General features: G+C 38.1%; 1 protein-coding gene across 1 annotated transcript in view; it reads right to left on the bottom strand.

Moving 5' to 3' along the window:
* Nucleotides 1–2107: 2107 nt before the first annotated feature.
* The window catches only part of LOC129720637 (uncharacterized), a 44818-nt gene continuing 28188 nt past the window's right edge, over nt 2108–18737 (bottom strand). Inside the window, exons 2-3 of the mRNA XM_055672124.1 lie at nt 2323–2429; nt 2108–2255 (exon numbers count right to left, since the gene is read on the bottom strand). Of these exons, the coding sequence (XP_055528099.1) occupies nt 2108–2255; nt 2323–2429 (255 nt within the window). The remainder of the gene's footprint in view (nt 2256–2322; nt 2430–18737) is intronic.

Here is an 18737-nt window from a genome sequence, read left to right as displayed (position 1 = left end):
ACTCAATTAAGAAGCCCAAAGTAACTTACAGCATTAGACAAAGCGAGCAGAAATAAAAGAGGAAACAAAAATTAAAGCATCACCAAACAAACGATATTTATGCAATTACGCATTCAATAAGGGATGATTTATACCAAATGACACAAACACAGGAAGTCGCAAGTTCAGCTCACGACAGAAAAAAAAAGAAAATTCATTTGAACAGGCAGAGAAAATTATAAACACACACAAAACCGTAAGTCCACACAGGAGAGAAGCAAAAAAAAGCGAAAAAACCCAATGATGAGATAATACACGCAGAAGAAGAGTATTTGTGCATAAAATAGAGCTATATATACAACATAAACTGTAAAACCACTTTAGAAGAACACTGTACATGTTATTGTAATCATTTAAGGCGCCTCTTTTCGTGCCGACCATGTTTCAAGAAAGTCCCTGTGCAGGTCAGTATGTCCACTTTTGTTGAACGGGAAGTCTCAAGAAAAAGTATCCATTGTTTCAGTTGTTAGAAGATAATGCTGAATGATATGTTTCCCGTGAAGAAGTGTTAGGTAAGTATCAGATATTGATTATTGATGCAGGTTACAGATATTCTTAAAAGCTAATCTTCTTTTAAAAATCTACCTTCTTATTCACCTCTATTTTACATTGCGTTCGGGAACATTCGGATCAGAATTGCTCTTCTGAATGTTTTGTTTTACTATGCAGTTTGATTCTGTTTGAACAAGCAATTTCGATCCGGTTGCTTCTAACCTCATTTCTGGGAGTGCTATTCATTCTCAGCTATGCATAAGTTTGATCGCAGTAAACCGTCGTTAATAAACACCCTGAAGATTTCTGCTAAAGTAATGAAGATACCTATTTACTCCGGTAAGCAAATAGTTAAACGCAAATGATTGTATCTCTGGTGATTATTTTTCAAACATTCTCGCGATTCTATTGAATGCAAGCGAACCTAGATACAATAAATATTATCGTGTTTGAATCAGTCAATCTCTTCTTTTTGGTTCTCGGAACATTCAGGAGTGAAAAATAATCAGCAGTGTTACTATGGAAAACTTGCACGCAAGTGAAAATGATTGGAAGCTACGTGTTGAATCAAAGAACACATTTGCAGTAAATACTGCGAGTGAGTTAAAATATTCGTCGTTGTCCATGACTTTATTTTTCAAATAGCAAATTTGATGTCCGAATGTATCGAACGTCCTAGGTGGTGTTTTTTTCAGCAAGTAATAAAATAATAAGAATGAATCATAATATTTTATTTGCATAAAAGGAGGAAAAGGAAAATTTTTAGGAAATTTCCATAAATTCCAACTGCTACCAGTCGATCAAGGTATAACTCCTCTAATCCCCGGTAGAATCATGCTGCTACTGCTCTAATGTTGACATATGAATGGAAAAATAGAATGAACACATTTATAAATATTTCCCGTCACGAGAACCTAGCAATTTGTCGATGAAAATCAGTATGAATAAACGCCTTTGACGGTGTGGCGCTCGACAGAATTAATTACCCGTCGAATGGTGTTCTCTCTTTCGAGTGTGGCACCCCGTTGCGTACGATCGATCAAAACTGTTGTAAAACATGAGAAAACTGTTGAGAAACAAACGTGCTTAACGCACCGCGATGTCCCTCGGAGCAGGAAACGAATTTAAAAACATCAACATTGGGGTGATCTTAACATGTGCTCTCTGTTTAGTTAGAGTAAATGTGCCTCTTCTCAGCATGCGCTAAGCTGCTGCCGAAATATCAATAATTTCCTTTTCTTTTTCAATTGGAAACTAATATGTTGTACTTTATACAATACATTCTCATCCTTTGCATCGTTATTTAAGCTAGTGACTATTTTCTGGCATTGTCACATTGTAACTAGACTAGATAACAATCATAAACTAGACAAGATCATAATTCATCGCTGCGCTTCGGAGTGAATCTAAATCACCCTTCCATCCAAAGCAGCCTGCATAGGACTAGAGCTGCCAGCAGCGACGAAACCCCACAAAATAAGAACAATAGTGTGCGGTTTTCTTTCCTGACGGTTTTATTATAACTTTTTTGTTCTCGTGCAACACCCTTCACGCCCTCGATGTGTTTAATACATCATCACACCAAACCGAGACGGCGATTCTTCTTCCCCCCACACCCCACCTGGCGTGGCACGTAGACTGCGAATGTCATTGGGAACACGGCTCGGGAGAACTCGAGCCAAATTATGTAATTCAACGAAGGACACACTTCAGCACCCGAGGCCCTGTTGGGGGGAAAGAAAAGAATAGAAAAGTGTATTCATGCGGCTGACTTCGGCCATGGCCACGTACGGCTGCAACCACTTTGCACCTAGCATCCAGCCGGAACTCAAACTGCGAACGCTCCTCGGGATCCAATCTTGTGCAATTGTAAACAACTCACCAGCGATGTTACACAACTGGGGAAAACACAAAAAAGAGGCTGAAATTAACCTCAGGGCAGGCGAGACCCACCTCCACGTTTGGGGAGGCGGGGAGGAGGGGGCGTAAGCAGGAAATTGTCAAGCGGAATTTGCCCGTGTCGTCATACCAGCAACGAAAGCGCCATCGCATCTGCTGTGAAGAAGCATGGGTAATTAATACTTTACCTCGCGGATTTGAAAACGCTGTGCATAGCGAAACTCACTCAGTCTTCATGTGAAGGGTTTCATTCATTATTCAACACGGTTTGTTGTATTCTGGCAAAACTAAAATGTGCACGGTAAGATTCGTGAAAAGTTATTATAAATATCTGTTTCGACAATATATCACTACTGAATGAAAGTGCCCGATCAGAAAGAAAAAACAAAAATGTAACAGAGGCTGTTAGTTTGTTATGTGAAAAACCTTTCAGATTATGTTTTGATATTGATCCCGTTAGATGTTAAAACAACAGAAATCATAACAAAAAATATTCTACTAATATCAAACCCATATCAAACTTCGTTAGTATTGTATCTGCTTTCTAACAAAATTAGATAGCATAAAGAACAGTATAATAACAACCATTGTTATAAACAACAGGTCTTGATAGAGACGCAAACATTGTTAGATTTGTTTCAGAACAACTTCATTTCATGATTTGTTATTATAACTCATTCAGATCAATTTTGTTATCGAAAGCAAATGGGAGAATACAAAATCGTATCAAAATATGTTATTTGTATCTCCCGTTGATAAAATTTTGTAATTTTTTAGTTATGCTCTTCTGACCGGGTGGATATCAAGTTCGTTATAAATCGAATCATTGTTCTAATGCAGATTAATTGTATTTTGAATACACTGATATTTTTGCTGAAAGTGGAATGTACAGTTGTGCAAAAACTATAACCATTTAACGTGGCATATTCATTTAAGTTTTCACAGTATATATCACAGTTTTTTAAAGATAAAACTAAAAAAGTTCTCTTTCGGCTGTTTTACAGTTCAACGTTTTCCTGTTGCACCTTGTATCATCTTTTCAGTAAGCATTCCAAGTTATGAATCTGATAGAAATGAACTCCATTCTTATTCTTACTCTGCAAAGCGGCTAATCCTGCTCTATTAATTTGGCATAGACTTCGCAGTAACTAACTGTTATTGTAATGCTGTTAAGCTGGGTTGGAACTCCAACGCCACGATAGAGATATGGATGGTTATGGAGTGACGTGTTCCTCTCACTAACAATCCAACCGGTCTAGATTTATTCGCAACTGACGTCGGGAGATTTTATGAGGCGCAAGTTCTGCGGCATCACGCCTTCTATCACCTGAGGATGTCTAGCCGGTCGTTAATTTGGGCCCTGGGTGGAGCTTCCTCCCGGGAAAGTGGAACTTTCTCCTTAGCGCTTTTTGCTTTTTATACTATGAGAACGATAGCAGAACAAACAATTAAAGTTATCATCTTCAAAAGTTTAGATATTTTTTCTTCCTACTTGCAAAAGTGGAAAATCTCTCCCAATGCTTCTAAAACTCAAATGATAATTTTTCCCCATAAAATTAGGGCTTCTTTCCTCAAGCCAAACAATAATCACGTTGTCAAGATGAATGGGGTCAGTTTAAGTTGGTCTGACAAGGTTAAGTACTTGGGACTAATTTTCAAAAAACTTATTTTCAAAGAGCATATTGAGAGTATACAAGCAAAGTGCATCAAATAAACGAGATGTTGTCCTCTCATTAACAGGAATTCTAAACTTTGTTTAAAGAATAAACTGCTGATTTATAAACAAATTTTTAGACCAGCAATGCTTTATGCTGTACCGATCTGGTCAAGTTGCTGTTCAACAAGGAAGAAAACGCTCCAAAGGATTCAGAATAAAATTCTGAAAATGATTTTGAAGCGTCCTCCTTGGTTTGGTACACTCGAATTACATAGACTTACTGGTGTTGAAACATTAGAAGCTATGTAAAATAAAATTATTAACAATTTTCGACAAAAATCGTTTTAATCCTCAATTGCTACGATAAGCTCTTTTTATAGCTAATAAATTAGCAATTAAGTTAGTAGTAAGTAAAAAGTGCTATAATTATGTAAAAAAAAAGTCCTGAAGATGTATTGTCCTCGGCAAAAACGTGGGTGCCTCAGCTTTAGATAATAATTACAAAGTCGCTCTACTGAATCAGTACCGGTGTTATCTATTTGTCCCCTAATAGTAGGGCCAGGTAAGTGGCTTGCAGAGGTAGTTTGACAATGTTGTCTCGGAAAGAATGCAAATTGCTTTAAACGTAAATTATCTCTGGTGTAAAAAAGAGGATCTGAACATTAACCAGGCGAAAGTAACAGTAGTACCTTTCACTAAAAAAAGGGAAACTTATCCTAATGCCTTTTAAGCTTAAATCGAGAAAATTTTTCGACTTGCCTGAATCTGCATTGATAGGCGTTTCTGGCCATTTTAAATTTGTGTAAGAATCAATTTTTGCATTTTTTAACCCATTTTCTCGTGTTCACACACTGTTCTAGATTCAGTTTTGAAATTGATTTCAAATTGATGTTGTTAGTTTCTTTCAGGCTTCAGTACAATTTTATTGCTACTTAGAATTTTTTGCCTTTTTGAGCTAAATAAGAAGCTTGTTTTGTCGTTAAACTGTAAATCGGTAAAAATCTGTCCACGTGGAATGTGGATGGCCCCTAATGAATAATTCGGTACAAAACCTTGAAATAAACTCAGACATAAATGACATTAAACATTAGTTGATCCTGTAAAGTGGTGATTGTTTCGATGTTTGATCGGCACTTACTGTTGAAGTCCTAAGGGCCATCCAAATTCCACGTGGACAGCTTGGTTTGGGTAGTGTCCACGGTTCATACATTTTTTTTTAGAATTTATTTGGGCAGTTGTCCACGGGTGAGGGTTGGGCGGTTCAAAATCGTTAAAAATCTGTCCACGTGGTATGTGAATGGCCCCTAATCAGTGCGAATGAGAAGGAAGATAAATTAGAGAAAAACAATTGTGGGGCTAGCGCTAGCTCCTATTAACTCTAGCGGTCGTCTCTCTTGGCCGAGGATTCTAACATATGACGACTGGCTTGTTACTCCAACATCTCACCCCGAGACCAACTAAATGGTTCTTTGAGTTTTCCAGTGTTTGTGAGATGACAGACAATGTATAGCGCGTTGAGCTAATACAACAGATCTTGAACAACAATATCGCACGCTAGCTTGGAGAGCTAATGCGGTCTCGATCAACTAGACTAGTTGAGAGAATTCGTTATCGACATTGTTTTTGGCACATTTTGCATGTGTAGGATAAGTGCAAGTGCAAGTGCTCCCAGACGGTCTCGAGGTACGATGCTGGCCTAACCAGCCAGTCGTCGTAGGTTCGTGTCTCGGCTCGGGAGAGACTATTGGTGTCAGTAGGATCGTAGCGCTAGCCCCGCAATTGTCCTGTACACTAAACAGTCGGCCGCGAAGTCTGTGTGTAAATGAACAGAAGGTCGAGTTCCAAATCGGAATGTAGCACCAAGGAAAATAAAAAGGATAAGTGCAACGATACACCGTGCCCTAGTGCTGAATCGAGAAAATTCCCAGCTCGAAAAGATCCTCGACCTGATCGGGAATCGAACCCGACATCACAACCGTGTGGGAGAGCTAGCCGACCGACATCGCTAACCACAAAACCACGGGCACCATAACAGATCCCAATGTAGTAATTAAAAAATAATAATTAAAATAAACATGATAAACTTCCTGGTTGAGTATTGAAATTCCCGGCTTTTTCCCGGTTTTCCCGGTTCATTTTCGAATTCCCGGCTTTTTCATGGTTTTCCAGGTTTCCCCGGTTCGCTGACCACCCTGTCTCCAACGCACAGTGGTCTGTAACTGCATAAAGTCGGAAAAAAGTCAATTTTTTACTTTAATGCATCGAGCAAGCCCTATTCGGGAATCATTTCTTCAGAGTTTAAGCTAGTGAAAAATCATCAGAATGTTGGGATTATTGATGTTGTCATACATTTAACTTAGTTGAGAAAGTTGGCTTCATGTGCACTCACGACTTGTCTATTTTTACGTTGTTTACTCAGGTGATTTATTACAGAATGCAGAAGTAGTAATGAAAGTTACAATAGTGTCAAATTGATTGTATGGCCTTACTCTAGCATTCTTACAACTTCAGTTATCCTTTTTTTAGAGTTGTTTCATGGGAATAAGCTCTCCACAAAATAAGTATGAAATTATACTTGGCACTCCAACTTTGTGTAGAGTTTTTAATGGTATCCCCGCCGATATTCGCACTCATTCAAAGACTATAATATTCCCTCGTGTTCATAGAGACAGGAACAAAAACGTTTTCTGGGCGATTTTCGCCGAAACGTTCACAATATTAAAAACAAAAACGTGCGTGCAACGCGCAAGCGGACATTTTTTAGCAAGCAATGTTAGCTTAGAACGCCACTCATAAAATTAAAATTCAAACTACCTAAATGTTGATAGCCGTTACGCATACCTTAACTTTGTTTGATATACCTGGATCGTGAAGTTCGACATTTTCTGGGGTTTTCTTCTTCAACATGCTATAAGTAGCCGTACATCAAGTTTTTTGAGATTATTTGCTAAATTTCTCAAAAAATACATCAGGTACTAACTTCATATACAAGGAAGAGTTTCTCAAAATACTATTCTCTACAAACTTCCTTTAGACATTATCCTTCTATTTTGCTTCCTTGAGAAGTTAGTGACAGCGCCGCCCTAGTGGTGAAATTTTGAACTACATAGCCATTACCAAAAGTTGACCAATGGTTTCACGATCAACTTTCGAGAAGACATCGTTCATCTAGGAGGCAACTCTGAGAAGTTATTAATTTCGCCCTGATTTCAGTCCTTTCCGACCACTGTGCAACGTCTCAATTGCCAATAACATGCAGCGGTGCTCATAGGAGGGCAGCCTCGTAGCGTCATGCCAATGAAGATGTCTTAGTGCCATACGCACGAATTTTTTCTGAACAGCTTCCATGCGATCAATCCAGACCTTGTTGAACGGACACCAAGCGATAACCGCTGATTCGAGCATCAATCGTACCAGGGCGCAGTACAAAGCTTTCCTGCACAGTGGATCGCGGAATCCATCGGCAATTCTAAAAATAAATCCCAGTTGCTTGTTGGCTCTTGAAATGACATCTTGAAAGATCTTTGACTTGGCTTACCCGCTGAAGAGCTTGCCCAGACAAGCTGTATTAAAGCTAATTGATTGAAGCTTCATGCTGAAGGTAATTACATGACATTTTTCTACACACAGGGTAAGAAGATTACGGTTGCTCCAATCACTGAACGCATCAAGCAATTTTTGTAGTTCCAAACAGTCTTCAAGACAGGCTATAATCCGAATGATTTTTACATCGTCTTCGAAAAGGAGCCGTATACCTCGCGGTAAAATAATAGCTACGTCTTTAATAAACAATGAGAATAAAAGTGGACCCAGATTGCTTCCTTGCGGCACTCCAGAAGACGTAAATGGCTCGGAATGTGACGACCCAAGACTGACACATACAACTCTGCCGGTCAGGTACGAACGAAACCATCTCACGAGCATGGCGGAGAGCCCCAGTTTATCCGGCTTTCGTAGAAGTATGTCGTGATTAACACGATCGAACGCAGCCTTGAATGCCGTGAACACAGCATCCACTTGCATTTCGGCGTACATTGAGCGAGAACACAACGAAGAGAACTGCGACAGATTGGTTGTGACGGATCTCTTAGGATAAAAAATCACAAGAAGGTTGTATGCAAAGCCACGACCGCAAGGTTGAAGTAGAATACTTTTACAAGAAAGATAACCTGGCTGCTTGCGTGTCAGTCATTTTTTCTAGTAAATAAACGTTGACCGTTCATTGGCAGTATTGTAATTTCTTTTTGTCTGATATTTTGAATGAAGTTCATTGGATATTTTTAAATTTTGTGCAAATGAGAAGTTGAAGTGCTGCCGAATTGTAATATGCACATTTAATACGACATCATTAAACGGGAACGGAACAAAGGCTACGGGTATGCAGAACGCAAATGACGGCGCGATGCAATTCGCTTTACCGTGGTGAAATGTACAGCTCTTTTTAAGGCGAAGTAGAGCTATACATTTAAACACATTTCGTCTTGCCGGATCGCATCGCGCCGTGATTTGCGTTCTGCATGACCGTAGCCAAACACTAAGCGACGCATACACGTAATAGTAGTCAGAATATGCATGTAGATGAAGATAATTAACTTTGGATTATAGCGCAAAACACAGCCATCAGTAGAGCTGTACATCAACCTACGGCCGACGAATCGGTTCGCGCCGCTTTTCGCGTCTACTATGACAGAGGCCTTAGAGAAAGTTGCTGGCTGATGTATTCACTTCATGCAAGCCTGCTGCTGCTTCCCGCTACCACACTGAAACAGCATTTTAGTGAAGGGAGTGTCGTTGCATCAGCTGACCCTGCTACTATCGATGCTGATATACCCGCTGCAACAGCTACGCTATGCATAGCCATGCCACAGTTGTGGCCGCTATACGCTGGCCCAACTGCTGAGCAACTGCAACGCTATCCGTAGCCATGCCACAGTTGTGGCCGCCATTGGTATCAACCGTACCTGCATCTGCTGGCCCTGCTGCTATCGATGGTGAGATCCGCTGAAACTGCTACGCTTATTCGCAGCCATGCCACAGTTGAGGCCGCTATCCGCTATCGATGTACCCACTGCTCGCTCCCGCTGCTGCTAAGGGAGGACTGCTGTCGTCGCTGTTCAGAACTACTATGAGCGGCTTCGACTAAAACAGGCTCTTAAATAGGGATGAAAATAGGAATGAATTATTTTACGTACGTGGTGGAATGATATAACTTGAAGAATATGTGTGACTTCATTCTGGTTCAGAGCGATCATTTGATAAGCTCCACCTCTTTTTTCAGTTTCTAAAGTTTTTCCTCAGTTTCGTAGCACGGATGCACAAGAATGATTTCTTGTGAACATTCTGTCGAGCCGGACCGATAGCACTCTCATTGAAGCAACAAAATAACATGTTATGTGTCGTGTTGTGCAGCTTGGTTGAAGAAAATGTTCCCGTCCCCATGTCGCATGTAAGCAGATTATTGCGTTCAGTAGACAGTAGATAGTGTATCCAGCGAATAAACACCGATGGCGCTCTCACACACGCAACGGTTTTAACCCGTATTTTATTGCGGTTTGTAACATCAAGCGATTTCGTTTGCTCGCTGTTGCGTGTTGCATCATGTTGCAACTTGGCAGCTGGGAGACGACGAAATTCTGTTTATGCTGATTGATTGAATCGACTTCATTTTAGCTCTGCATAGTCGAACTAACTGCTTTTGTGATTGCCTTCTAACAGGGCAGTTTATTATTCAATGTCGGTTATGCTGATCGCAGCCTTTGCGCTGCCCCTACAGTGGGGTGATTACTAAATAAAGTGAAAATTAGACAACTACAACAGAATTTAATTGCATCCCGCACAGAATGTCTGCTTGTGTTGATGCCAGAAAATTATTAACCTTCAATTATTTTTTTATTTGCCTTCAAAAAAGCATTTTGCTGTTCAAAATCGGTTGCTAATTACAACCTTTGAGCTGCCCTAACATTGGGGGAATTAAGATACATGGACAACATGCACTGTGGAAGCTATTTCACATTCAGTAAATTAGACGGGTGCGACAAACTTAAATTGCTAGGATGCAACACAGAATACTTGCTTGCGTTGACAAAAATTATTAACTTTCAATGACTTGTTTATTTGCCTTCAAAAAGGCATTTTGATTTCCAAAATTGGATTTCATGCAATCTTCATGCTGCCCGGGGGACGGGGGGAATAATGGCTGTCTGGCGACACACGCTGAGAAAAACAGCGCTGCTCCTGAGACGTGGTGACCAACCACAGAGCTAGTGCTGCTGCTAAGGAAGAACGACTGCTGTTGTCGCTGTCTAGAACTATTATGAGCGGCTCCGGCTGAAACAGGCTCTTATATAGGCCAAATAGCATGTTTTCAATTGCAAGGTATATGATCCTGTCGACCGTGCTTGGGAAGCAAGCATATAACGACCAATCAGAGGTCGAATTTTTCTTTTTGACAAGGCTTGACTATTTTCAAAAGTACAATAGTGTGAATAATAAAATTACAATTATCTTATTCTGGGACGAATCTTAGAAGATTTTCCAATCTATTGCTGCAAGAACGAAGGAAATCCATCGAATACTAACCGATTTTTTAGCATTTGAAATTGGACATATTTTTCACTTTTTTCGGTTTTAGATTTTCATTTCACATCCCTATGTAGCCGAACTTCCTGAGAGAAGTATTCTACTTCAAAACCATGTTGGTCACTAGAAATCTAGTTTTTACACGATGAAAACAGCACTGTTCTAACGACTATTTCGAAAGCTTTGGAACAAGCATATAACGATGTAATTCCTCGGTAATTAGCTATGTCGCACTTGTCCCCTTTTTTGTGTATCGGTGTGAGCAATGAATTTTTCCAACTAGCTGGAAACAATTTTTGTTGCAGGGAAAGATTAAAAAGCTTTACAAGAGGCGTCACCAGTTCGTTCGAGGTGTTTGTCAACAAAGATGGTGGGATCCCGTCTGGCCCAGGACAAGTTGGAATGTTTCCGCTTTCAAATTGCACTCAAAACGTGCGCTTCTATCACTTGAAAAACTCCACAATCGAAACTCTCCTGCGTAGTATCGCGTATTGCAGCGTCAATCTGATCTGGCATACCAACTGAAGACAAAAAAGCAGCTTTAAAATGTTCAGCGAATAATTCGCATTTAGAAGAAGCTGTGCTAGCACACAAATCACCGAGGAACATGGAAGCTGGTAATCCATTTTCCTTTCGTTTTGAACGAACAAAAAACCAGAACTTTTTTGTCGACGTAAACTTTTTCGAGTTCGCTCAATGTAACGAGAATACAGAAATTGATTGTAAAAATTGTATGTGTTGCTTGCGAGTTTAAACCGTTGCCCGCTAGTAACGTGCGATTTGTTTGATAGTTTCGTTGAGCAACTCGTCTACTTTTGCAAGCATTTTTGACGTGTCTCTTAAAGGTGAGCTTATCGTCAACTATAAACCCAAGAGTTTCAAAGATCTCTTTGAGGTGATGGTGCAGTCTCCGACTTTGACCACCGGCTGTTGCTCTGACTTGCGGTTATTCACAACCGTGACCTCCGTCTTATCAAATATCTTAAATACCAATATAGTTCACTTACGGGAAATTATGAAGACAAATTGAAAATGACAGAAGCGTTAGTCATCTTTTCGACCGCTAGGTGCGTCACTTCTGATTTTGTTCTACACGACATGCGAATAAGAGTAACTTTTGACAATAATATTACCCTAATGGGTACACTGAAAAAAATGTACATTTTATTCTGAAGTGGACTCGGCCGAATATTTTATAATAATTCGCCTATTTATGAGGCAATCCATGGGTGGTGTTCAACGGTTTGTACGTTTTTCGACCTCCGACAATATTTTGAGTTGTAAAATGGCGACTTCCGGTGACTGTAAAACCGCCGAAAATGACCAAATACCACCAAATATGGGTGTTTTTTTAACCAGAATGACGCTTAGAAGCCAGAAATCGTCTCCAAATGCCAGTTTGAAATCCAAGTAGCGACTTCCAGTTTATGAAAAACAGCGGCAAATGATCAAATATGGGTATTTCCGCGATTGTTATGATGCACTGAAGCCACAAATCGACCTCAGACAACATTTCAATTGTAAGATGGCGACTTCCAGTGATTGGAAAAGAGACGAAAATGACCAAATACCACCTAATATGGATGTTTCTTTAACTAGAATGACGCTCAGAGGCCAGAAATTGTCTCTGAATACCATTTTGAAATCCAAGATGGCGACTTCCGGTTTCTGAGAAACAGCGAGATATGACCAAATACCACCCAATATGGGTACTTTTGGTGACTGGAAAACTGCCGAAAATGACCCAAAAACAACCAAATATGGGTGTTTCCTTAACCAGAATGATGCATGGAGCTAAAAATTGACCTCAGACACCATTTTGAATTGTAAGATGGCAACTTCTGGGTAACAGCCGAATACTACTGCATATGAATATTTCCGTAATCGAAATAATGTATAGAAGCCAAGCATTGACACTGGACACCATCTTGAATTCGAAGATGATCACTTTCAGTTTCTGGAAAATCACGAAAATAACTGAATATGAGTGTTTTCGGAATAGAGGTGATGTACTAAAGGCAAAAGTCGAGGATGTTCTCATTCCGAAAAACCAATAATTTCAAACGATATAAACAAATCGCAAAAAATCAATGAATTTGGAATGTTGAAAATTATTGAATTAAACATAAAAATAGGCGGGACGAAGTTTGCCGGGTCAGATAGTAAATACATAAATATGCTGGTTAAAGCAAAGCTGCAAGTGATGAATACGAAGATTAAAACTCGAGAGCAAAAAATTCGGAGGGATAAAAAAAAACAAAAAAATACTTTACTTTAACTAAACATTAAATAATAGTTTTTTCCTAACAGTTGTTATCACTAATTCTGTTTGATTTTTTGAATATCTTTTATGTATAATATAATAAAGCTTTTAAACCAATTGCAACATTATTTGCATCCATACTGTTAAATTAATAGAACATTCAAGTGTTATCTAAGCTAAAAGTCGCACAACAACCATATACGACTATTGACAACCATTGTGCGGTTTCTCCTTCTATCTTTTCCACGAGGCAATTGGAATATTCATTTTTTTTTTCTTTAAGGGGGGATTTGTTAGTAGCTTAAGTATTTATGATAAATATTAGTAAATAATGAGTATGTGTGTCCAATCACAAATGGTGACTTCTCAACACTGTTAGAAATTTGTAATTTTAATTGTTAGGATTTGTTTGCTTTCGCAATTAGGACTTATCATTCGTAGGGATTTAAACCTACTTGTCAGAAAAGGGGAAGTAAACTTACAACTAACTTAATTGCTAACTTATTGGCTATAAAGAGAGCTTATCGTAGCAATTGAGGATTGCAACGATTTTTGTCGAAAATTGTTAATAATTTTATTTGACATAGCTTCTAATGTTTCAACACCAGTAAGTCTATGTAATTCGAGTGTACCAAACCAAGGAGGACGCTTCAAAATCATTTTCAGAATTTTATTCTGAATCCTTTGGAGCGTTTTCTTCCTTGTTGAACAGCAACTTGATCAGATCGGTACAGCATAAAGCATTGCTGGTCTAAAAATTTGTTTGTAAATCAAAAGTTTGTTCTTTAAACAAAGTTTAAAATTCCTGTTAATGAGAGGATATAAACATCTCGTATATTTGATGCACTTGGCTTGTATACTCTCAATGTGCTCTTTGAAAATAAGTTTTTGAAATATTCATTTAATTGTACACTTCGTGGCCTGATTATTGAGCTTGAGCTTGACGGCCGCACATTTCGTAGTTGCTTCCCGTGATGGATCTGAGCTAGTGAAGTTACACAGGGAACCACGTATACATCAACTTGGGATTAGTTTACCATTTACACGTCGTGGCCTGATTATTTCAATTTTTCTTCTTCGTGCCTCGATAAGCTACATCTATTATATTATACAACATACGCACGAAATCTGCAACATATTTTTTTCTGTGAAATTATGAAATTGAGTCAACTAAATCTAAAATTGAGTAAATTCAGTTTCGTGTGTGAGAATGTCACACGCTCACAGAAATTCAACAACAATGCACAGTGGTACAGTAAGGCAATGTAGGCGGACATGAGTTTTTCGACGCGATTTTGCGGTTTTAGAGTAAAATGTTTTTCTGAGCACTTGTTTCTTATATTTAGTCTATTTTTTATGCGCAAATGAAAATTAGGGTGGTCCTGAAATCGACTAAATAAAAAACAATAACTATTTTATTTGCAGAAATAAATGTATACATTCATCGGCACATTTGTAGATCAACTAATTCAAGCAAATTTTGGTATTTCTTCACAATACTTATACAATATTTGTTCTTTCAAATGATTCCAAAAAATATTATTTATGTTTGCCCTAAACGGAGACATCAATATATCAAAAGGTCCTATTTTTAAAATAGAAATAGTGAAAACTCTTCATCTGTACAATATATCGACAATGTTTTTTCGTCAAAATTGGCGTGTTTTTGATTAAAGTTACCGAAGAAAACTTTGTTTTTAAATTTGAATTGAAAAAATAGAGCGAAAAGACTGTTTTTGGAAACCAAATTTAATGTCTCCAAAAAAGCTTTTTTACAAAGTTACTTAGAATTAGTTGGTCTACAAGTTTGCCAAAGAATGTTTACAATTATTTATGCGAAAAAATAAACAAGTTAGTTTTTATTCCGTTGATTTTAGGACCACCCTAATTTTCATTCGCACATAAAAAGAGGACTATCTATAAGAAACAACTTTTTACAAAAACTATGGATTTAAACCGCAAACCAAAATCGCAACGAAAAGCTTATGTCCGCTAAATTGCCTTACTGTACCACTGTGCAATGAGTTTAGTTACCTTTTCCACCACAAGAGGGGGTGTTCCCTGTCTGTCTTCACGGAAATATATGGGAAATTCCAGAGTGAACTATATTGTTATTTTAAGATATTTGGTCTTATGGTGCGCGAACTACAATTTTCCTGGAGTGCATCCAGTTTTCGACCTTGCGTATACAGTGCGCGGCAGTCAACTCAACCTCCTCGATCGACTCGCCGTTGACCTCTAGCGTTGCCGACGATTACAACTCCTACAGGGAGTTTGAGTTTCAACACCCCGTCTTACATGACATTTCACAACACCGGGTCCAGAAAGGAACCTTGCGGAACTTTTGCGGTAATTGAGATGCACTCCTCCGTGTTGTAAATAAGTACTCGATTCTGAAAGTAATTTCGCAGAATCTTTTACAGCGACACCGGTACATGGATGCTCGTGAGCGTAAGTGCTATGCAGTGCTCAGTGGCGCTATTGAACGCATTCTTCGCGTCACGAAAGCATCCGATATCTCAACGGCTACCCGGACGCTTGATGTGGAACCATTAAGGTTGGAATCAGTCTAATTAGTTTTGTTGAAAAACCATGCTCGCGCAGTGTCAGCCATAAATAAGAGAAATTATAAATATAATATAATGTCTATGAATAGTACTTTTTGATTTCCGCATTCAATTCAAAAAAATCTACAACCGAGGTACGTTGAATGTTTATTAAAACTTATGGTCGCGAATAGTTTATAGTTCAACGCTACGAAAATTGCAATTGAAAGAAGATGTTTCGAAGAAAATGCGTGATTTACAGTATTTCCATAAATAAGAATGGAACTCTTTTTTCACAAAAAAAACCTTTAACTAAGAAAAAACGCCGTTTTTAAATTTGGCTTCTAAACCTATAAAAATGAAGTCCTGTCTGTCTGTCTGATCCGTAGAGAATTGGAAACAACTGAGCTGATCGACGTGAAAATTTATATGTAGAGGTTTTTGAGGCCGGGAATGGTTCCTATGATAGTTTGGGGTCCCTCCCTTCTCTGGAAGGGAGGGGTCCCAAACAAATGAAACACAATTTCATACATAAATCGAGAACTAAGCATTTTGGCATGTGGAGGTTTTTGGGAGTAGGCAAATTTGGCATGTGGAGGTTTTTGGGAGTAGGAGATATTTCTGTAATAGATTGACACCTCTCTGTTCTCTGGAAAGGAGCGCTCGCATACATACGAAACATAAATATTTGTATAACTAAAGAACGTTCCAGTAAATGAAATTGAACCTGGCATGTGGATGTTTCGTAAAAACAAGAAATATTTCCATGGTTGTTTAATACCCCTCCCTGCTCTGGAAGGGAGGGCTCTCATACTAATCGAGCACATAGAACCAAATTTGGCGTGTGGTGGTTAACGGGAGCAACAAATATTTTCGTGGTAGATCGACAAGAAGGAAGGGCTCCCAAACAAATGAAACACAATTTTCTACATAACTCGAAAACTAAGCAAGCAAATGGAACCAAATTTGGCATGTGGAGGAGGCATGTAATAGATTAACACCCCTCCCTTGTCTGAAAGGGAGGGCTTTCATACAAACGAGACATAAGTTTCTGTACAACTGAAGAACTTATCCAGCAAATAGAATCACACCTGGCATATAGATGTTTCGTTAAACAAGAAATATTTCCATGGTAGTTTAATACCCCTCCCTGCTTTGGAAGGGAGGACTCCCATACAAACGAAACATAAATATATGTATAACTCTAGAACTAATCGAGCACATAGAACCAAATTTGGTGTGTGGTGGTTAACGGGAGCAACGAAGAAAGGGGTCCCATATAAAAAGCAAAGCAAAGCCTCGGTGCTACGCACAGTGCACAGTGGGGAATCGCTGGCCATCAGCCAAAAAAATTTTTTTTCGTTAGCTGTTTCATAATATTTTTCCTTTATTGCTATAACATTCAAGTGTCTAAATCCAAAATTTGGACGCAATATCATAAAATCTGATTTTTTTATGATTTTTCAAAGCTTGGCGAACTGACGGTTTTTGTCTTTTTCTTAAAAAAAAGTACATTACTTTGAAACGCTCTGTAGCGTCAATGATAGCTTGGATTTTTTTTACGTCAAAGGAAAAGTTGTTGTAAATATTGTGTAAAACAAACCCTTTTCATTTGATATTGTAAAATTTGGTCATAGTAGGCCTGACACTAGAAAAAATTGGAAAAAAAACGTGATTTTTTGTAGAAAAGTAGCTTAAAAGTTTAGTTGCCGCAGTTTGCCACGGTTGTGACTACATTCAAAATTTAGGTAAAAACGTAAGCTTTCAAATGCATACTGTCCGCTGCTGCGCAAAACTGCGCAAATTGTCACTTTGATGAAAAAAGCGATAGCAGATTTTTTTAGTTTTTATTTTTGAAGTTGAAATTTCATCCAGGATTAATTTTAATCATAACCATGATACCCCATCAATGAAAATTTATGATATCGTACTCAATCCGTAAGGATAAAATATAAATTTGGCCAAAAATCACAAAATTTATCAATGAAAAGTTATAAAATAAGTGTTAAACAAGAAAACAGTAAACAAATCTGAAATTTTAATTATTTCAAACTTTATCACTTTCTGCAAATTTAAAACAATACTTAAAACATTCAGCCCTTTTCAATTTATGATCATGAAATTCGTTAAACTGATTGAAGTGTCAAATATTAGTAGCAAATTCATACTATCAAACTCCGGCCAACAATAGCCCGTTTGAAGATTGCTTTTGCTTCGCACTCGTTTGCATACAAAAGTAAAGCACACATTTTGCTTTATGAGAAAAAAACGAAGAACAGTTGTCGCCCTCCGCATCTTTTCGTATTCATTTAGAACGTTGTGTCATTCCAGTGTCTTAGTTTTCAAATTCATAAATTCGTTGAATTTTATTATGGAGCCTTCAACTTCAGCGGCACCACCTAATTCAATGTCTAGTAAGTTGTCAATTCATGGTGTTATACATGTATTTAAATGTCCTCTTTCAAACATAGAAACCGGATTAGGAAGATGACATATATATGAAACAATGAAACATCGAAAATTACTAGAAGAAATAAAAATTGCAGCGAAAGTCATTTTTCCTGCTGATAAGTATAATGAACTTCAAATTTTCTGGAAATAATTCAACACGAGATTTAAGCGATCACAGCGAAAGATGATGATGCTGTTGATGATTTTTTCAATTTGTAATTAGTTTGTATCACTAATGTTGTTTTAGTTTATTTAAAAAATATATATATTTAGGCAAAACTTGTTTAGTTCGAGGGGTCGTCCATAAATAACGTTTTTTTTTTCAATGGGAAGGACGCCCGGTGGCACTTCTTGTGGTCAAAGATCATATAATTCTATAAAAAAGGAAAAAAAGGCCAAAAAAATATTAAAATTGGCTTTCGTGCTTTATGGACGGCCCCAAACAAAAAATGGATGCCAAATTCGTGTTCAGCGCCCCAAAATTATGTAAATACCAAGTTTTTGTCGCATTTATCGACACTTTTTTTTGCTTGGCCAGCCTTTGTATGGAGTCGCCCCACTGTGCAGTGGTTCAAAACGCGAAAAACGTGATCGTCAGCCTTTTGAGTATAAAAATGCCATTTAAATGCTACAGTGTATTCGACAAAGTTTTTGTAGATCTTAAGGGACATCTTTTGACGTAAATAAATTTTTGATTAATTCACCTGAAAGTGAGATAAAAATTTTATTTTTTTATTTACTTATCAAATCAAAACGAAGTCTTCAGCAAAGTTGTAGACAATTTTATGTAGAAAAACTTTGCTGAAGACAC

This window comes from Wyeomyia smithii, chromosome 2 (assembly GCF_029784165.1).
Source record: "Wyeomyia smithii strain HCP4-BCI-WySm-NY-G18 chromosome 2, ASM2978416v1, whole genome shotgun sequence".
Taxonomy (NCBI): domain Eukaryota; kingdom Metazoa; phylum Arthropoda; class Insecta; order Diptera; family Culicidae; genus Wyeomyia; species Wyeomyia smithii.
Note: the sequence above shows the minus strand (reverse complement) of the source record. Positions and strands in the feature narration are given on the sequence as shown.